General features: G+C 31.0%; 1 protein-coding gene across 2 annotated transcripts in view; it reads left to right on the top strand.

Moving 5' to 3' along the window:
* The window catches only part of LOC129739354 (uncharacterized), a 49289-nt gene extending 45529 nt beyond the window's left edge, over positions 1 to 3760 (top strand). Inside the window, exon 3 of one of the 2 annotated variants that reach the window (XM_055730762.1) lies at positions 2306 to 3760. In XM_055730762.1, the coding sequence (XP_055586737.1) occupies positions 2306 to 2866 (561 nt within the window). In that variant the 3' untranslated portion in view covers positions 2867 to 3760. Of the gene's footprint in view, positions 1 to 2293 lie in introns of both variants that reach the window. The other variant, XM_055730761.1, reaches the window with a different exon arrangement.
* Positions 3761 to 20970: the final 17210 nt, after the last annotated feature.

Genomic DNA, 20970 nt, shown 5'->3' with positions numbered 1-20970 from the left:
AAAACTATAAATTTTAAAGAAATCGGTTGAGAAACAAGAAAGTTTTAGCGAAAACAGTGTAAACCGTCATTTGACCGCTCGCGGTATGAATAGGTATATAGGGGAAAGATTTCCTAAATGAGCCTATCGGGTTAAATGACCCTACGGCTGTTTGATGAAATGGCTGACTAGACAGCTTATCTGACCAATGCATTTTGAGGGTGATACGCTTAGAACATAAGGCAAGAAATTTTTTTATGAATTTACAAACTCAAAAAAATTTAAAAAATCATACAAGGTGTTGATACATTTTGATGTAATATTTCGACTTTTGAAAAATTATTCGTAAAGAAGCTTAAAACAAAAACTAGGATGGTTTTTGTTTCTTACTCAAATGAACTTAAGAAATTAAACATATTTCAGCTTTTCTGGAGGTTGAATAATGATTATATAGTGGAATAATAGAGTGTTTTTGTATGCCACCATCATGTTTGTAAAATGACTCCATCCTAAAATAACAGGTTAAATAGAATAAATAAATGATTTTTATCATTGAACCTTCAAATCTAAGCTCTGAATAGCATATTAAGAGAGAATTGAAGATCTAAAAACAGATTTGATAAAGTTTTTCTCATGGATGAACTGCCTCCATAGTATGGCAACACAAACGTTTGTTTTATTCCATAAAATTATAATATGCATTGATTTTTACAAAACTTCAGCTTTGTCGTACGGAAATTATTACTTTCTATCAGTTTCAATTAAATTATACGGAAATATTACTCAAAAAACAGAAATTTTGTTTAAAACATAAATAGGCGCAATTAGCCCGCACGGTTTGAGGTTCGGTATTTTAGACAACACTTATAATAAAATCGTTTTCTTGGAAACAGAAGTGAATTTTAACATAAAAATTACTCCAATGTATAGAAAACAGATGCCTGCACACGTGTATATAGTTTTTGTACACATATTCGATGTGATATTTGAGTAAATCAGTGTTCTGCTTAATAGGCGCATATAGCCCGCTCCTCCCATACAAAGTGTCGGTATGTTTAGTAATAACTCGAGAACTTATCGAGAATGGAGCCATATATGACGTGGGATCGATGTTATGAGACCTACCTTCCTTCAATTAGGGATATAGGAATGGGGGTAATTTGTATGATAATTCAAGAACAAATAGGTAAAATAAATGTCCCATGATGTTATTTTGTTACTTAAAATGTTTATATGCTGGTTTGAGATAGTTTCATATTTAAATAAAAAAATATTTTGGCATAAGTTATAAACTTATGAAGCAAAGAAATCCATAGTCATAAAAAGGATTAGAACACGGATTCGAACAAAAAAAAAGATTTCAAAATAAAAAAAGTTGCAAATTCATTTTGAAAAAACATTTTTATGATTTTGAAATTGAACTTAAAATTTTGTGTAAATAAATAACAAGTTAAATAACTAGGTACCACAATTTTAAAAATTTTTTGGAAGGTGTAGCAAAGCACACCGGGTCAGCTAGTACTACATATTTAAAACTGTACGTCCAGGCTGTTGCTCTCTATCTTCATATCGTAGAACTCTTGCTACATACATAAACGAGAGGTCTGTTGGGCACACATTTAAGGTTTTTATATGCGGACAAGGAAATTTCAGTAAAAATGTTGTTTAAAACTTAAATGAATGCGTCTTTTCTCTAAAAAAGTGCCTAAATATATTACGAGTAATTGACTAACAAGCGGAAACAATACGTGAATATTTGATTGCGTAACAGTGCGGAAACGAGCAGAACAAAATGAAAAAATGACCATTGTGTTTGAAAGGCAAATTTAAATGTTCCCCCAGATCTATTGTAGAAGTATTCAAGTCTACTTTTCAGAATTTTGAATCCGGAGGATGAACCTAAATGTTTTTGTTGCGTAATTTATAAAGAAATTTAGCAATATTTCTTCTGATTCCTCAGAAATTTCAGGCGTTTGGAAATAATTTGTTCTCTCGACTATTGCTTTGGTTCACCTCCATTTTCGTTAAAGCGAAAAACACGACCTCGAGTATGACAGCATGTAAACAATACACACCAATGAGAAAAAATTTGATTGATTTTTACCCAATGGTAAAAAAGTTATGCCCTGTTGAATGTGTCGCAATTATTTCGAGTTCGCCCTTTATTCATTTTGCATGAATTTTAGGTTGTTTTGGTTTTATATTTTTCCTGTGTTTTAAGTTATTTGTTTTGAAAGCATAAAATACTTAAACATAATTTCACAAAGTTCTCCTGCATGTTTGTTTTATTTATTTAAAAAAATTAATTGTGCAGTTTATATTGCAGACAGAACATTTGTTTGGAGCCAAATCGGTGCGCAGGTTTATGGATGATTGGTGGACGATGGGCATGAAACATGTCCAGTGGCTGCATCTGGGGCTCGGAGATCCGAAACAGTACGCGAACGATACCTACGAGAAAATATATGTGGAACTAAATCCCAAGGAGCTGATCGAGGTGCATAAGGAATTCTACGATCTGATGAAGATATCGTTCCGTCGTTACGTTCGTATTGCCAAGGCAATCGATCAGATGAAGCTCGACATGTTGCAAACACGCGCATCTTACCCTAATAATGACCAATCGTTATTGGACAATGTCCGCGAGGAAGTTCGTAGACATGTAAAACAAGTGCTATGTGAAATTTATGAATGCATACTCAAAATTGATCACGACTTTGTTCAACAAATTTTGGAAGAGAATGAAATGCTGGAAATTAAATCGGATTATTCGGACGAGTCGCATCGTTTATTACGAGATGGTTTCATCTACGGAGATCTTCTAGTTAATCTTGATCATATCTTACAGTTTATAAGAGCGTATGAAGTAATCACTGCCCGAAAATAAATTTATATCGCTTTCATTTTGCTTTAGCTTTTCTCGATCACTACTAGGTTCTCTTTGTTAAAATTGCTCAAAGCTTTTTTGTGATTTTTGTTTTTTAAAAACACTTTACTGATAATTAAAGTGTAGACCAAATATACAAATTGTACGAGACAGTATTTATATTAGTTGTTAAGGAATCTAATTTTATTCGAGCCATCATCATAGCAATAGTCAAATTTGAGCTAAGAATAGTAACTTTTAACGAAAGTGAACTTTTAGGATCCTCGCCATAACATATTATATTTTTATCCAGTACCATTTAAGTTATACATCATCAACTTAATTTATTTAATTATTTATTGAATATTGCTCATTGCAAGACACTTGCAGAACTATTTATTTCTAGGAACAACATAATTTGCTAGTTAATAATGAACAGAATTAATTTTAGTTTCAACGTCAGATTGAAAGAGAAATTTTACTTATTGAAGATCAGCTAGGGAACCCTGAAGTCTGCATTAGCTTATTTATTAAATGATGTGAGGAAAAACAATGAATAATTTAAATTTGATCCATATGATAGAATTAGTAAAAAACATTAATATTGTATTATCTCGCATGACAAGATAAATCATACTTGTAATAAATAACCCGAACAGTAAGAAAAAAATTGCTGTCGCAGTGAAAGAAAAATTCAAAAGGCGCTCAAAAGAAATCGAAAAACAGATCATCCGATGTACTAAGCGAGTTAAAACAATAAACTATAGATAACGTGCTGATTCAGATAATGAAATTCCAATTTCAATGCCAAAGACTTGTAAAAATATCTAATTGGAAAGACAATTTGTGTGTAATGAGGAAAACGATAATTCGTACGATTGTACCTTTGTATTATTGTATTTGTATTCTAGCCAGTATCGGGATTTGTGAGCAAATAAATCGATGATCCATTATCAACTTGAATCTACAAATCATTTTATTAATGCTTCGATGAACAAAAGACCGACCACTTGAAAAAATGTAAGAAAGTTAAACGGATTCAATTTTTTTATATATATAGATCAAGAGAAAACGTAAGAGTAGTCTAACTTAAAAATTCCCTATATTAAAAAATGGGGATATAACCACTTTCTCAATTTAAAAAAGCTTTTTTTTAATCCATCTACAATATACGTAGGTGATCACTTCTTTCATACAATTTTAAATATTTGTGAATGGGATGTTTACGTGTAACCTTTTAGGGCCAATAACTAAGTTTCTAACTTATAGAACAAAATTTAAATTCATAAAACTCATAACATATCAGTTGTTAGTTTTAGATTTTCCCAAGCCAAAATTCTTTTTTTTCTTTTTTGATAGGAGTTTAACCCGTTAGGATTATTCTCGCAAGCCAAATTTCGCAAATTTCGTCACTTTTACTTATATTCGAAAGAAGCTTGAAGATGATGCATAAGCTCAGGGGTTAAGTTCATTCTACCTTTTTTTTGGAACAAATCATAAATTTATTGCATCATAAAAAAAAATCACAAAAAACTATATGTTTGTTAGCAGAATTTTTCTAAGATTAAAATTTTAAGTTCTAGATCAAGAAGAAGTGATAGGTACTGTACCGTCAAACGGGGCATCATGCAACAGCGGGGTTAGATGCAACATTTGCATACCACAGAATTGATTTATTTTTTAATTAAATACAATCTTATCAAGTTTTCTTTCAATGACTACAAAATGATGACGACATAATACCTAACATCTTAAGCAAGTTTTTTAAAGTTTTTGATTTTGATGTAAAATTTTATAAATCGAGCAATAAATGTACAAATTTTAACATTTCTCGATGGCATAAAAAACTTTACCCAGTATGGCGGATTGTATTGCTTTGTATTGCTTTTGTTATTCTATACCAAAACTATTGGTGTAAACATATTATTCGGACATTCACCAATTTTTTTTAAATAAATATTATTAAAATTCAGTTACCTGTCCGGAATAAGATACAACAAAATGCAATTGTTGTTTGCAGGCCTTTAAAACATCCCAAATTTATTAAAAAATATAAATTTTCATACGTTTTCATTAGGTTTTGCATTAAACATAATTTTTTTTGCCTACCCCTTTTTTTAAATATTGTAAAAATCGCATGTTTTTAGAAAGTTGAAAATAACCTAAGAAACTAAAAAAATATCTGACTACGTCAATTTGATGATCTATTGACCTTAAAACTTTTGATCTGATTTTGAGAAGCCGTTGAAGTTGAAAAGTGTTGCATGTTGCCCCAGTTTACGGTACATCAAAACCAAATTTGGCCGATTTAAATTTTTAAGCTTTTAAAAGTAGAAAAGTTGGTTTATAGAAACGTTACTAAAAAATTTGAACTACCATAAAAATTTCCATACCCTGTATTCACTGAAATCTATTTAAACGTTCTTTTCCATGCGGTTTAATTTTAAACGATTGTTTTAAAAGAATTTTCTCAAAATAAAATGGGACTGTGGGACCATCACAAAAAAGACAACAGGACTACTCAATTGATTCAAACATGGCCGTAGAAATGGGGGGGGGGGGGGGGTTTGGGGGTTAAACCCCTCCCCCCCATGAGGGTCCAAAAAAGCAATCGAGGTATTCTACTCTACACTTAAAATTTTAAATTCATAATCAAATTATGATAATAGAGCAAAGATGTTCAAGAGTAACTATCCGAACTAAAAACTAATACCAAAACCTCAAAAACCTATTTCAAGTTCAAAATTCTGCTACAGTTTTTCAAAATTTTATCACTTGTACATAGAATATGGTTGTCACATTTTTTTCAGCACGTATCCGGGCCGGATAAATCTGTGCTGTTTTATATAAAAGCCTGACAAAATCCGGGTATTTGATTTCAAAATTGTCGACCAAATCCAGGCAAAACCGGTCAATTTTAATCAAAACCTATGAATTGCGCATCAAAAATTAAAAAAAAAAACTTGAAAAACCTTTCAAGATAATTTTTTTAACTTGCTGCAAAAATTTTGGACGCATAAATAAAAAAAAAATCACAACACAGTTTGTATATTTTTAAGTTTGATTTAAGAACGAGAATGAGAAAAACCCGGGCAAAATCCAAGCTTTTCCAATGAAATCTGGGCAACCGGGTCGGACCGGACTTTTCCCAAATTTGATATTAAATATCCGGGCCAATCCGTTTTAAACCGGGCAATTTGGTAACCTTATAATAGAAATTCAGGTCTGAATGTAAAATTTTAAATCAAACCAATTTTGGAGGTTCTGGTTCCATATTCCTATAACCAAAATTGTATTTCTACCTATTTTCGTATTTCTGATTTTGTATCAAGTTTAGGATTTTTCATTTTCTGTTCAAATAATCATAAGAATTCAGGAATGAAAAGCTGCTTTGAAATCCTTGTTCAAATTCGGTTTTGTATTTCATATCAAATTTGAATCATGTTTTTCGAAAATCAAACGCATTTTCAATATTTTAATAATAGTTTTCCGAATATGGATAAAGAAGAAATTTATATACAAATTTGAAGTTCTTAAACTTTATTCTAACTCAAAATTTAAACATTAAAGCTTCTAAGTGGCGATCACAAAATTGAAAACCAGATTCTGATTCATCATTCAAAATTCACATTTGAAATCAGATTCACAAAACAAGTCCATATATATAAAAAGCAATTATCTGTATGTTTGTTTGTTTGTTTGTTTGTTTGTCCTCTATAGGCTCAGCCGCCTTAAGAGCTAGAGATCTGAAATTTGGCATGGATGCTCATTAGGACCAGGAATGATGAAAAATGTTTTTCGATTTTTGGACGACCCCTTCTGAAGGGGGTCGTCCATACGAGACAAATATTGTTTTCACGTTATTGACGTTATTTTCCATCGGATTGTGATGAAAATTTGCACATGAGTGTTTTGAGAGACGAGCAACCGGTTACAGTTATGAAATTTAGGGTCAGGGGTCGGCCAAAGGGGTCGTCCATATTCACTGATTAATGTGTTTGCGATATTGACGTTATTATACATCGGATTGTGATGAAAATTTGCACATGAGTGTTTTGGGAGACGAGCAATCCATTACAGTTATCAAATTTAGGGTTAGGGGTCGGCAAAAGGGGTCGTCCATATCCACTGATTAATGTTTTTGCGATATTGGCTTTATTTTACATTGGATTGTGATGAAAATTTGCACATGAGTGTTTTGAGAGACGAGCAATCGATTTTAGGGTCAGGGGTCGGCAAAAGGGGTCGTCCATATCCACTGATTAATGTTTTTGCGATATTGGCGTTTTTATAGATCGTATTGTGATGAAAATTAGCACATGAGTGTTTTGAGGGAAGAGCAATCGATTTCAAGTTTCGAATTGCGGATCAGAAGTCGGCTGAAGGAGTCGTCCATACCCAACTTTAATGTTTTTGCGATTTTGACGTTATTCTACATTGGATTGAGATCAAAATATCCGCATAGGAATTTTGAGGGACGCTCTTTTGCTTTCAGGTTTCAAATCTTGACTCAGGGGTCTGTTCACTGTTTTTACGATATTCTCTTGATTGAGCATAGAATTGTAATGAAAATTGACACATGGGAGTTTAACAGAAAAGATAACTGATTTCAGGAGTCAAGTTTTGAATCGTGGTAAAAAAATGCCGTCCATGTTAGTTGCTCACTGTTTTAGCGATATTGTCGTGATCATGCATCGGATTGAGATGAAAATGTTCAGATGAGGTTTATAAACTATGAGCAATTGACTCCAGGTAGCATGTTCCGTGTCAAGGGTCGGCGCAAAGGGCGTCTATATTCACTGTTCACTGTTTGCAAGTTCCTGACGTTATTTTACATATAATTTGAAAAAAAAAATGGCACACAGAAGTTGTGAGGAACGTAAAATTGGTTTTAATTATCGAATTTCGAGCCACGGGACAGAAAAAGAGGGTTTCATTGAAAGTTCAGTGTTTTGTGCAATAATTTTGTTCGAGGCAGTTAATTGATACCAATTTAAGTGTGAAGATCAAGCAAAAGAGTCGTGCACATAAACAAATAGGACATGTTTCTGCCATAATGTCTAGATTTTGCAACCGATCGAGAAGAAAACACTCTCACATAAATTTTAATAAAAATCCAATCAACCGTTTAATTTGAATTTCAAGTAATAGTAATAATAGCGACTTTAAACACTGTTGAATTTTTCCCAAAAATTGTTGAAAGAATGTTTCGAATTCATTTTCTAAACTCATTTTGACGTACCAATGATTTAAAGCGAAACGAAGTTCGTACGGGATCAGCTAGTTAAAAGTAAATAATTGAAATAATAAATTAAGATTTAACCAGCACTACAAAATTTAAATAATATAATAGATTTATGAATGAGAGCTCTAAGATTTGGCTCATGAAATTCTGATCTGGAATCAGGATTCGGAAATCGTATTCATTTGTATATTTCGGAAATCGTATAGAAATTCGGAAACAGATTCAAACTTCAATTTTTGAATTAAGATTTAGAATTTAGAAAAAGATAAAGCTTGTGAATAAGTTTTTCAATCAACATAAAATTGTTGAGAAATTCAAGAAAACATAAACATTCAAGAAAACATAAACTTCAAAATTTGCTAGTCAATTCGATTTCCAGATTTAAAAGTTTTTAATCATGATAAGTTTGTACACACAATTCAGCAGAAAATCACAAATTTGAGTTAAATTTCTATGTTTTAATTCATGCAAAATATCCCAAATTATATTTTTTAAAAAATCATCCACTGGATTTTTAGTATGGAATTGATTTTTTATGAAAAAAATGCATGTTTAAGAAACATGGACCTGATCTTTACCTTAAAAATCTGCACTTTTTTTTTCAGTGTATTGTTCAACATTATTAATATTGTAGCTTTTTTTAAGCCAAATTTCAAACTAAAATCATTAATTTAGTTCAATTTTGCATAAAGCTAATTTGATTCGAAAATTTTCTATCTCTTTTTAATTTTATTTATTTTCATCAAAGGTTAGAATCTTGGAACTTGCAAATGAGCTTAGAAGATTGGGCTTGTTAGATTTGAGTATAGAATAAGTATTTTTTTAAAGAAATTGAAGGCTACCCTAAAAAGAACTTTTTTTATGCTCAAATCAAATAATTTTGATCTACTAGACTTTTAAACAAATTCAAAAAATTTAACCATCGATGAAAGGAAATTTCATATTTTATTTCTAGAGGTTTCATAAAAAAAAATTAGCTCACCCTTTAGGCTAAGAACCACTTTTCAAAAGTTACTTTTTTTTAGGTTTTGTTAATGACACTTTACCATCCTTGTGGCATTCATGTCTTCTCTTAAGTTACAATTTCATACGAAAACTATTAATGAGTACTGAAAAACGAATAATCATATAGTTACAAACATAATTTGTTTTGATTTTTTTTATTCGGTTGTTTTCAGACATAAAATCATAGGTAAAAATAAATCACCAGGCCCTGGATTCAAATGTAGCTTCTTAACACAATCATGGACCGGGATGGCCACTAGGAGACTCTACGGAACAACCGCATAAGGAAACAATAGGCAAAACAAATAAATTTCTTTACAATTTTATCCACATTACTTACTTATGGTGGAACCGGTTTCAAAAGATCAATTCACGTTCCAACTTCGCCAACTTTTACTAAAGTTGAACGATATTTTCTAACATCTACTGCATAAGGGGCCTAATACATACATATGTCCTCGACGTTTTTTCACATTTTTAGCATAACTCAGTACCTACCAGGTATTTAAAAACATGTAATGCATTATTTTTATTTACATAGTATTCCGTCTCACGACATAACTTGACGAGCATAATTCCTAAAATTCACTCGGTCCAGCAACCGTTCTCCTGTACGCCGCCAAAGATGGTTCTTAACACTCGTCGCTCGAATACTCGGAGTGTACGCAGGTCCTCCTCGAGCAATATACAGGTTACACTTCGTGCGAAGGCTAAGTCTTCTCGACCGCAGTTGCTTGTGGAGTCCATAGTAGGCACGACTTCCGTTAATAATTCGCCTCCGGATCTCACGGCTGGTGTCATTGTTTGCGGCCACCAGTGAGCCGAGATAGACAAAGTCTTCGACTATCTCCAGCTCGTCGCCGTCGATCGTGACCTTGTTATTACTGGACAAGCGGGTTCGGTCGGTCTCGAATCCGCAGGCCAGCATGTACTTCGTCTTGGACGTATTAATCATCAACCCAATCCTTCCTGCTTCGCGTTTCAGTTTGCGGTAGATCTCCTCCACCGCCGCAGATGATCTGCCGACTATATCAATGTCATCAGCAAAGCAGATAAGTTGACTGGATCTGTTGAAAATCGTGCCCCGCATTTCGCCCACCGCTCGTCGAATAACACCTTCTAGCGTCACGTTGAACATCATGCTGGATAGATCATCACCTTGTCGAAGCCCCTTGTGCGATTCGAATGAACTCGACAGTTCACCCGAAATCTGCACGCAGCACTGCGTTCCATCCATCGTCGCCTTGATAAGTCTGATCAGCTTCCCGGAAAAGCAGTTCTCGTCCAAATGTAATGCATGAAAAAATGAATTTGCAAATATCAAACCTATACAAAATTTTAAAAAAATATAAATTTTAATAGTATTGAAAAATGAAAACTATTGAAAAACCAATTTTACCATTTTTGTCGAAAAGTCATTTTTTGCATATTTGCCATTTTTGTCATTTTTGTCACTTTTGCCATTTTTCTCATTATTGTCACTTCAGTCATTTTTACCATTTCTGTCATTTTTGTAATTTTTGTAATTTTTGTAATTTTTGTAATTTTTGTAATTTTTGTAATTTTTGTAATTTTTGTAATTTTTGTAATTTTTGTAATTTTTGTAATTTTTGTAATTTTTGTAATTTTTGTAATTTTTGTAATTTTTGTAATTTTTGTAATTTTTGTAATTTTTGTAATTTTTGTAATTTTTGTAATTTTTGTAATTTTTGTAATTTTTGTAATTTTTGTAATTTTTGTAATTTTTGTAATTTTTGTAATTTTTGTAATTTTTGTAATTTTTGTAATTTTTGTAATTTTTGTAATTTTTGTAATTTTTGTAATTTTTGTAATTTTTGTAATTTTTGTAATTTTTGTAATTTTTGTAATTTTTGTAATTTTTGTAATTTTTGTAATTTTTGTAATTTTTGTAATTTTTGTAATTTTTGTAATTTTTGTAATTTTTGTAATTTTTGTAATTTTTGTAATGTTTGTAATTTTTGTAATTTTTGTAATTTTTGTAATTTTTGTAATTTTTGTAATTTTTGTAATTTTTGTAATTTTTGTAATTTTTGTAATTTTTGTAATTTTTGTAATTTTTGTAATTTTTGTAATTTTTGTAATTTTTGTAATTTTTGTAATTTTTGTAATTTTTGTAATTTTTGTAATTTTTGTAATTTTTGTAATTTTTGTAATTTTTGTAATTTTTGTAATTTTTGTAATTTTTGTAATTTTTGTAATTTTTGTAATTTTTGTAATTTTTGTAATTTTTGTAATTTTTGTAATTTTTGTAATTTTTGTAATTTTTGTAATTTTTGTAATTTTTGTAATTTTTGTAATTTTTGTAATTTTTGTAATTTTTGTAATTTTTGTAATTTTTGTAATTTTTGTAATTTTTGTAATTTTTGTAATTTTTGTAATTTTTGTAATTTTTGTAATTTTTGTAATTTTTGTAATTTTTGTAATTTTTGTAATTTTTGTAATTTTTGTAATTTTTGTAATTTTTGTAATTTTTGTAATTTTTGTAATTTTTGTAATTTTTGTAATTTTTGTAATTTTTGTAATTTTTGTAATTTTTGTAATTTTTGTAATTTTTGTAATTTTTGTAATTTTTGTAATTTTTGTAATTTTTGTAATTTTTGTAATTTTGGTAATTTTTGTAATTTTTGTAATTTTTGTAATTTTTGTAATTTTTGTAATTTTTGTAATTTTTGTAATTTTTGTAATTTTTGTAATTTTTGTAATTTTTGTAATTTTTGTAATTTTTGTAATTTTTGTAATTTTTGTAATTTTTGTAATTTTTGTAATTTTTGTAATTTTTGTAATTTTTGTAATTTTTGTAATTTTTGTAATTTTTGTAATTTTTGTAATTTTTGTAATTTTTGTAATTTTTGTAATTTTTGTAATTTTTGTAATTTTTGTAATTTTTGTAATTTTTGTAATTTTTGTAATTTTTGTAATTTTTGTAATTTTTGTAATTTTTGTAATTTTTGTAATTTTTGTAATTTTTGTAATTTTTGTAATTTTTGTAATTTTTGTAATTTTTGTAATTTTTGTAATTTTTGTAATTTTTGTAATTTTTGTAATTTTTGTAATTTTTGTAATTTTTGTAATTTTTGTAATTTTTGTAATTTTTATAATTTTTATAATTTTTGTAATTTTTGTAATTTTTGTAATTTTTGTAATTTTTGTAATTTTTGTAATTTTTGTAATTTTTGTAATTTTTGTAATTTTTGTAATTTTTGTAATTTTTGTAATTTTTGTAATTTTTGTAATTTTTGTAATTTTTGTAATTTTTGTAATTTTTGTAATTTTTGTAATTTTTGTAATTTTTGTAATTTTTGTAATTTTTGTAATTTTTGTAATTTTTGTAATTTTTGTAATTTTTGTAATTTTTGTAATTTTTGTAATTTTTGTAATTTTTGTAATTTTTGTAATTTTTGTAATTTTTGTAATTTTTGTAATTTTTGTAATTTTTGTAATTTTTGTAATTTTTGTAATTTTTGTAATTTTTGTAATTTTTGTAATTTTTGTAATTTTTGTAATTTTTGTAATTTTTGTAATTTTTGTAATTTTTGTTATTTTTGTCATTTTTGTATTTTTGTAATTTTTGTAATTTTTGTAATTTATTCTCTGACAAAACCAGACTCCAAAAACAGACATATGTCCAAGTGACTTCTGACCAAAAGTCAAACCGTATCATTAATGACTCAGACTCCGATAGCTTCATTCCGATTGATTTGTGTGAGTGTATGTGTGTTTCAAAGTCTGGGTATGTGTCGAAAGAGCTTGGGAACTAGAATTTTCGGCTTATGTCAGTAATCGAAAGTCAGAGAGCTTGGAGAGCTCAGAATTTTAAAGCAAGAAGAACAATTCGAATCAAGGCAAAGCATGAGGCATCACAGCGCTTGTCGTGGCGATGGCCAGCGCACGCTCAGGAAAGCTAAGTATTTAAAATGACATCAAAAAACAAGAAAAGTGATACTTCTCTTCCCAAACTATCAGGCACCTACATACCAAGACTTCTTGCAGACGAAGGCGGACAACCAGAGAGGTTGCAAAATTCGGTAACGGTGGGTCAACGGCGGGCGGCAGTTCAAATGACTGCGACAGATGGTTCAGCACAACACGAGGACCAAAATACGTCATCAGCGGTCAGCACAACAAGAAATTTTGAAATACGTACGTCCCGTCGCTTTTCAAGGCGGGCGGCATGTTCTGGGACGAACGGTTCACCATGAACCACCCTAAAAGACGAAATGACCCAGTAGCAACATGGCGATGCTGAGCGCATTAACGGCTGAGATGCGCGCCAAAATCATCGGCTTTTCCTCGGCCACGAAGAGGGTTTTCCGAAGGGTCCAGCCAAAGTCAGCCCAAGGCTCGGACTCTTTTTCCAACCAACCACCAACGGAGATGGATCACGGCATCATTTACGGAGGCCCGAGCGGCCACAGTCAGAGGCCAACATGGCCAAAGTCAGAGGCCCAGAGAGGCCAGAGTTTGTGACAGGTTGGAACAAATTTTGTTAAATGTATTAATTATTTTAAACTTTTTCCAGTAATATCAGAAATACTTGTAATGTCATTCCAAATTCTTTTTAAACTGTAGAAGAGACATCTTAGATCATGCATCATCATCTTTGGAATATTATTACTTAATTGAATTAAATGGGTATAGTGAACAAATTCAGAATTTTCATCTGTAACCGTAGATTTATTACTTCATCAGTTGGTAATGATTTATTTTGCTTAACACTGATACATTTTATATTTTATAACTCCATATCACCAAATCGCAAGTCAATAGACAAAAATTGACAAAAAATTCGAGTTCAGGACGCTTAAATCTACCTAATCAATTATTCAATCATAGGCATCAAAATGCAGTTCATTTTGCAGTTCAATTGAAATTAAATTATTTTTTAGTCTTTTTAAAATGATTGGATGAGTTCAATGAAAAAAATTAAAAAAACTAATGTTTTTCTTCTTCATATTTTGTTGAAATTTTGAAAAATAAAAAACCTAGTAAAACTATTTTAATTTTACGAATTTTTTTTCTTAAGTTTGTCTTCTTTTTTCAAATCTGATTTTTTTTTGTGAAAACATAATCTTCTGCCTTTGAAACAAAATTTTCAATAAGAAAAACATAGTTTCCACCTTACGTCCTTTTTAGGGCCCAATATTCCAATTGATAGCGTCAAAATATTCAGATCTTAAAATTTTAAACTTTAAAACCTTCGATTGAAAAATTATAAAAGTGTCTCATTATATTTAAAAATGTTTTTATCATCGATCATGATTTTAATTTTTCTTATCTTTAATTGATTTGATTCGAAGAAACAACTTTCAAGTTAAATTTTAACTAGATTTGTACTATTTTTTGCTTGGAATGTTTACAACAAAACTTGGAATTCATTTTTGATTTTATAAGTTTCTTTTTGATCATTTCCCAATCTGTAATTTGTCAGTATAATTCAACATTTTTTATTAGAAATATACATATGTATAAAGTTATTATTTTGCACTCCAGAACTTTTTTTGCCTTTTATTTTAATTTGTGGACGAATTGTGATATTGACAAGGGATTTATTTTTTACTTTGATCACTGGCAGTGTTGAAATGATTTTTTTTCCTAATCAAGAATTCACATTTTTTTTCTAATTTTTTTTTGCAAAATTCAAGATACTACAGTGGATTTTTTAATCAACCCTACCATTGAAAATGAAGAAAAGAAATGTAAAATAAGATGAATAATAAATAACACTCATTATAATTTTTACAACAACTTTTTTATCATGGTTAATTTATTACGTGATCTGACATTTATTTGCAAATTCATAATTTTTTTTTTAAATCTGGTGTTATATTTTATGCAATCTTTATCTGTGTAAAAGTTCTTATTTTCGAAGCTTTATTCAAAATTTTGATTTGCATTCCTTTTTAGTGTTTCAGAAATATTGATTTCAAATTTGATATCTAGACTGCTTCGAATTTATTTTCAAGCAAATTTCTAGTTCAGAATAGGGATCATCATTTTGAATGGTTCATCAATAACTTACCGGAAATAGCATTGGTTTGGAACATTCATTTTTAAAATTATGATTAATTTTATTAATATAATTTATTATTTTTTGAGTTTGTGTGATAATTATAAGTAAGAAAATGGTTTAGAACAGGGGTGAGCAACCTTTTGAACCAACGGGCCAATTTAAATTTGAAATTTTATCGGCGGGCCGCACTTATAATAACTTTTTATTTCAGTAATATACAGAGCTTCGTGGAATATTTATAACCGAAAGTTTTTGGCGAAAACAAGTCTGGAAAAGAAAAGATAAATCGAATTCACTTTTTTAACATCAGAAATTTAACACGACATTTTGAATACCCAATATTGAGAAGGTGCATCATTAAATCTATGTCATTTTTCAATTCTCTCAAATTTTTAAAGTATTTCTTGACAAATATTCGTTCATAAAACATTCTTGTTAAAACCGATGGTACTATTATTCGTCATCATTTTCATTTAAAAAAATCCTGGAGCCATCCACAATGATAGCTAAGAGTGTGAAAAATATGTATTCAAAGAAATCGCCGTCTTCTTAGCGTTGGACGTTGAATCGCTAATTGACTTTGTGGAATTTTTTTTCCACAATCAAAACTTGTCCTCAAAGCCTAGATTTTTTTCTTCAAACGGTAAAACCCCTGTTTCTTAAATTGAAATTGAACAAGGTGGTCGAAATCACAGAAAAATTTTCAATTTCACATATTTTTAAGCAATTATCTAAAAAACTACATTCTGAATTCTAGAATTTTTATGCAGCTTTTTAATTTTTTTTTATTTTTATCACAGAATTTCAGATATTTATTGCTTTTATCAAAAACTTTGATTTGTGTCGGTAACCGGATGCCGGATAATTCAAGTTGATAAAATTTATAAACGTTCACCCAGTCTTTATTATTAAACTTTCGTAATTTTCGTCTATATTCAGAAATAAAAAATATTTCACAAGTTTTTGGTTTTAATTTTTTATAGTATTTTAATGCTTATCGAACCATCCTTTTTGACGAATACGAAAAAATGTATCCTGATTCCTGAATAATAAAAAAAAACTCTAATATTACATTATGCCAATAAACAATATTGCACTTATGCCTTGAACAAAACATAATAAATGCTTTAAAAGCTAGGGAAAAGGTTAACAATCTGAATGATTGTTGGGGTAATGCAGATTAGCACATATTTGACCATGTCATATTCATTTTTTCCTAATAATCCATTCTAGAAAAAAGTTTAGGCATGAACATGAAAAAAGCTTCGCGGACCGCACATAAGGGTCTCGCGGGCCACATGCGGCCCACGGGCCGCGGGTTGCTCACCCCTGGTTTAGAATCAATTTACTTATTTTTTGTGTATTTTTGGTATTGTTCTTATTTTCGGCTAAATTTGAATTTCTAAAACCCTCCCCTGTCCATTCCTTCGCACGGGCCTGAAGGAAATAATAACCAACCGGAAACTAACCGTAATAAACTGAGAAGTAAAACAAAATCAAAATATTTGGTAGGTTCTGGTTCCAAAAGTTTCAAAACTCAATTTAAGTGAATCGTAAGTTTTCGAACGCTGTCCTCAAAACTCGCACAATAAATAAATTTTCATTGAAATTCAGTTTAAAATGCCGCACAGATTTCTATTCTTCTGTTCATTCTAACAAAAAAAAAGCATTTATCTTTTTTCATCTATTTGTTTCAACTAATTACCGATTGCACTAGGATCTATAAATATTTGGATAGCTCGATTCCATGACTCCTTTTTTCTCACCTTCCCAGTGAGCAAGTAGCTGTCAGTGTTATTTATGGTTCGGAACAATGGAAAAATGTTTTTGCATTTCTTATCCGCCAAGCGAGCAGCAGGATCCAGCAGGAGTAGCTGGGCGAAAACTTAATCCTTTCCCCTTCGTTCTCGAAGCAAACTTGCTAATCGCTTTGTCGGTCACCTACAGCAGGGCACACTATGTAGGCTAGGACTATTTATTCTACAAATTCTCTTTCGAAAACATTGAGTCGAAGAGTTTGCAACGTCATTTTGTGGGACACTTGTGATCTGAATGCACATCAAGGACATAATCAGTAATGAGGTTGCATTTTTCATCCGGAGGGAAGAAAAAAATGTGAAAGGAATTGGTTTCGAAGGATTAACTGAGAAGAACACGAATTCATTGATTGAAAAACCTTGTGTCTCTTATGTAGAATACAGACCTCTACATCTTTTGCAGCGAAGCCACATTATCTGAAATCTTGAAGAGTGCACCTAGATTTTGTCGGGAAAAAAGGTAAGCCTGCGTCTGCTATCCTGCCTGCGTTTGAAATCTTCGTTTCAAACCCCAACCAGAATGAGTTCTCTTTTTTGTTGTTGTTGTTTTGAATGACCGCGCGTCGATGATGGCGCTTTAAATTCAAATTTATTTTATCACATCGATTATGTTCCACCTTTTCTGACTGTTCATTCTCAATATTTAGAATGTTGCTGTTATTTGTTGAACGTCGTCGTCGTCGTCGTTTTTTTTCTCATGTGGGTCTTCTCAGAGGCAAAACCTGTCAAAGAAAAAGGTTCTTGAGTTGTTGAATAGCATGGTTAAGAGGATAACAGTTTGTAAAAATGTGTTATATTTTCTATACGACCCAGACACACTGTAACAGTTTGTTTTCTGGTCTCTGACTATCAAAGCGAACCGCCGAATAAACTATAAATATACAGATTGGACCCCCAATGGACGAAAACGTTTTTTTGTCTAACAAAGAAAACAACAAGCTACCATTTTACTTCTTATATGTGATCTTCATCAGCTCATCGTTTCGCTCTCATATTGTTGTCATTTTTTATTGCTTTTGGAAGTAACCTTTAGGACCTCGCTACTCAAAAGCCAGACACTGGCACTGGTGAGATTCAGAAGAGGTTCGCATTAGATAATGATCACGGAATATCGTTTTATAGTCATATACGCCTATGGGTTCATTCTTTCTAACTTCTCCACTTGTCAAACTACTGCCGCGAAGACCGCCGCCGCGTTCCGATCGGCCGCTTGGGATCAACTTCTTTCTTGAAGTGGCTACAAAGCAACTTGTACGTCGTTTGCTCGCCTTCAACATTGTTGGATGCCTGCTGGATGCTGGATGCCAGAGATCAAGACAAATGTACACACTATGAATGAGCCATTCTTGTTTTTTTCTCCTTTTCCCGATTAGATCTTCAACATTGAGCTGTCGCTTCCTTTTAATCAAGTGTGTCCAAACTAATCGATAAATGATTTATGTGTACGCTTCTGAAATTTGGAACAGTAAATCCCAACGGGGCATTTCGAAATTTGCGCTTCGGCTTTACGTTTTCTAGATTCTATTCCCGGTTCGAGAGAACCATTGTGTTGTGGAAAAATTAGCAATCGCTTAAAAGTACAACAAACGCTATAATTCTTGTTACAGATTACTAAACACCAAAAACAGCCACTTCAAGATGTTCAGAAAATATAAATTTACTAGAAAATATAAAACATAAACCGGAAGGGATAGTTTCTCATCTTTAAGTTTTCCTTTAGTTTAGTCAACAATCAGTCTATCACGTGGTTTTTATATACATACAAAAAAGAAGCCTGTTGTCTTACCACAGATTTTGAGCTCCTAAGGCCTACTAAGGCTCGGCACTATTTGCAATAATATTCACCTAAAAATAAATTTATCGAAATTTTCTGTAAAATATATTTTCTGTAATAAAATAATGATTCCTGTTATAGAAAAACATCAAAATCATCACAACCTATCTAAAACTCTATTAAATCAAACAGGAAAGCCATCTTATCTTTATGAAAAACTTAAAAGATCTCGAATCTCTCGCATCGGTGGTAATTTTATCACCACCATACTGAGTGTTATAGTCGATCCATATTTGTCAAGAGCATAAGTATCTGGGATCAACTTCCTAGTTCCTTACGAAACTGTAATTCATTAATAACATACAAACGGGATTGCAAACATTTTTTTAACCAGTAACCAGACACCAAAAACCAGTACCTGGTTTTGTATAAAAAGACACACACCGTCTTAGCCGATTTAGGCTTAACAGACTTATAGCTCATTAGTTGTTTTATTATTATTCAGAGAATGACCTTAATGAATACTATGTAGCACAAATTGTAGTTAATTATAAGGAATTAAATTACCTTAAACTACATAAGTTAATAAATGAATAAATAAAATAAATAAATCAATAATCAAGAATATTTAGTAGGGTAATAAATTTCAATATGTCTAGGATTTTCGAGACTCACCTTCAAATGATATCAAATGAACAAATGAAAATTTGTTCTGGGCTTCCAATTTGTACAGCTGATAATTCTAATTCTGCGATATAATACACTTTAAAAAAACATTATGAAAAACCATTGAACTTTTCATAACTAACCAGATTAAAAGAGCGCATCGTTTTAAGAAAAAATGTACTCTTTTTTACTGTGTTAAAACGTCATAATGTTCATATATTTAAATAGGCTAGAAAAAGGCCTAATGGTATCCTTAGAAATAAATTCTTTTTTAGTGAATTCGGACACGTGTCACTTTTACGCGGTTAGCAGTTCCTTACTAAAATTCTATCTGTCCATGACATTTTCCACTAAAACTTTCTTGTTTCTCAACCGATTGTAACGCTACTCAAATATGATTCTCAGACAATATTCAGCTACCATCATTTATTTCAAAGTTAATGAGAGTCGAAGAAATAAAAAACCAGTGTATCGTGTTTTATAAACCTAAAAATGCCAAAATATTACGAATTACATCAACTTTCCAATTCACTTTTCAATTGTTTTTATTGTGACTTGAACAGCTTTGGCCGTAAATTAAAAAGTACGGTTTTTACACCACTTTTTTACATTTTTGAGGCCATGATCCAAAGGAAATATTTCTTTCATGTGAACATATAGCTTCTAACTTCTGTTTTCCCAGGCACTAATAGAGTTTTCGTTTATGAGCAGTGGCAACCTAGTTATCCACGAGTTTTGCCATTGTGTTCGTTTATTAATTCAGAAGTCCACCAGTTTAGCCCGAGGTTTGAACCTCAAGCAGGTGGTTGCAACAACTTCTACGTTGTCAGTGTTGGGGTCAAGCATAAGGGTGGATATAGCAACCATATATTTGCATCGTCCTGGGTGACGATTTTGTTTGTTTATTCAAAAAAAGTTTTGCCCCGTGCCAGTGAAGAAAACGAAACGGCATAGTGAATTTAATTATGAGTACCGTAAACTGGGGGAACTTTGATCAGCGGGGTAACTTTGATCAACATGAAATTTTTGTAGATAATCATCATTAACTAAGTATAAAGTTAAAATCAGGCTTCCGAAAAGTACAGCTTTGCTATGACAGTCCTTGCCAAACAAACTGTCTCGGTTTACCTTGCCACTTGGTTTGCTGCTGTAACGTTGATAACGAATCGAAACGCTTCGGCTACATCGCACACGTTCGGGAACAAAGACTGTATCTGAACAATCGGCTCAAAACTTGCGCTGCCGGAAATGTTGCGCTTTATGCTGTAGCGAACCAAACCGACAGTTCGGTTTTCATCACTTCTTTCTTCCCTTATTTTTGGATATTGAAAAAATACGGACGTTTTCCATGAAAAAGCCCGTATAGAAAAAATGGCTAAAAACCCTATCAAATGTTTAAGTTTTAAGAAAAATAAAAATAGTCTGAAGAAAAATTTGCAAAAAAACAACTATAATAGAAGTCATAGCCATTTGAAGTTCAAAAATGACATTTAACCCCTCCGGTACGTTTAGTGTTAAACAAAGTTGTATCTCGCTAAAATTATGCCAATGATGTAAATTTTGAGAAATATTACTTATCAAGCTAAA

Source organism: Uranotaenia lowii, chromosome 1, assembly GCF_029784155.1.
Source record: "Uranotaenia lowii strain MFRU-FL chromosome 1, ASM2978415v1, whole genome shotgun sequence".
NCBI lineage: Eukaryota > Metazoa > Arthropoda > Insecta > Diptera > Culicidae > Uranotaenia > Uranotaenia lowii.
Note: the sequence above shows the minus strand (reverse complement) of the source record. Positions and strands in the feature narration are given on the sequence as shown.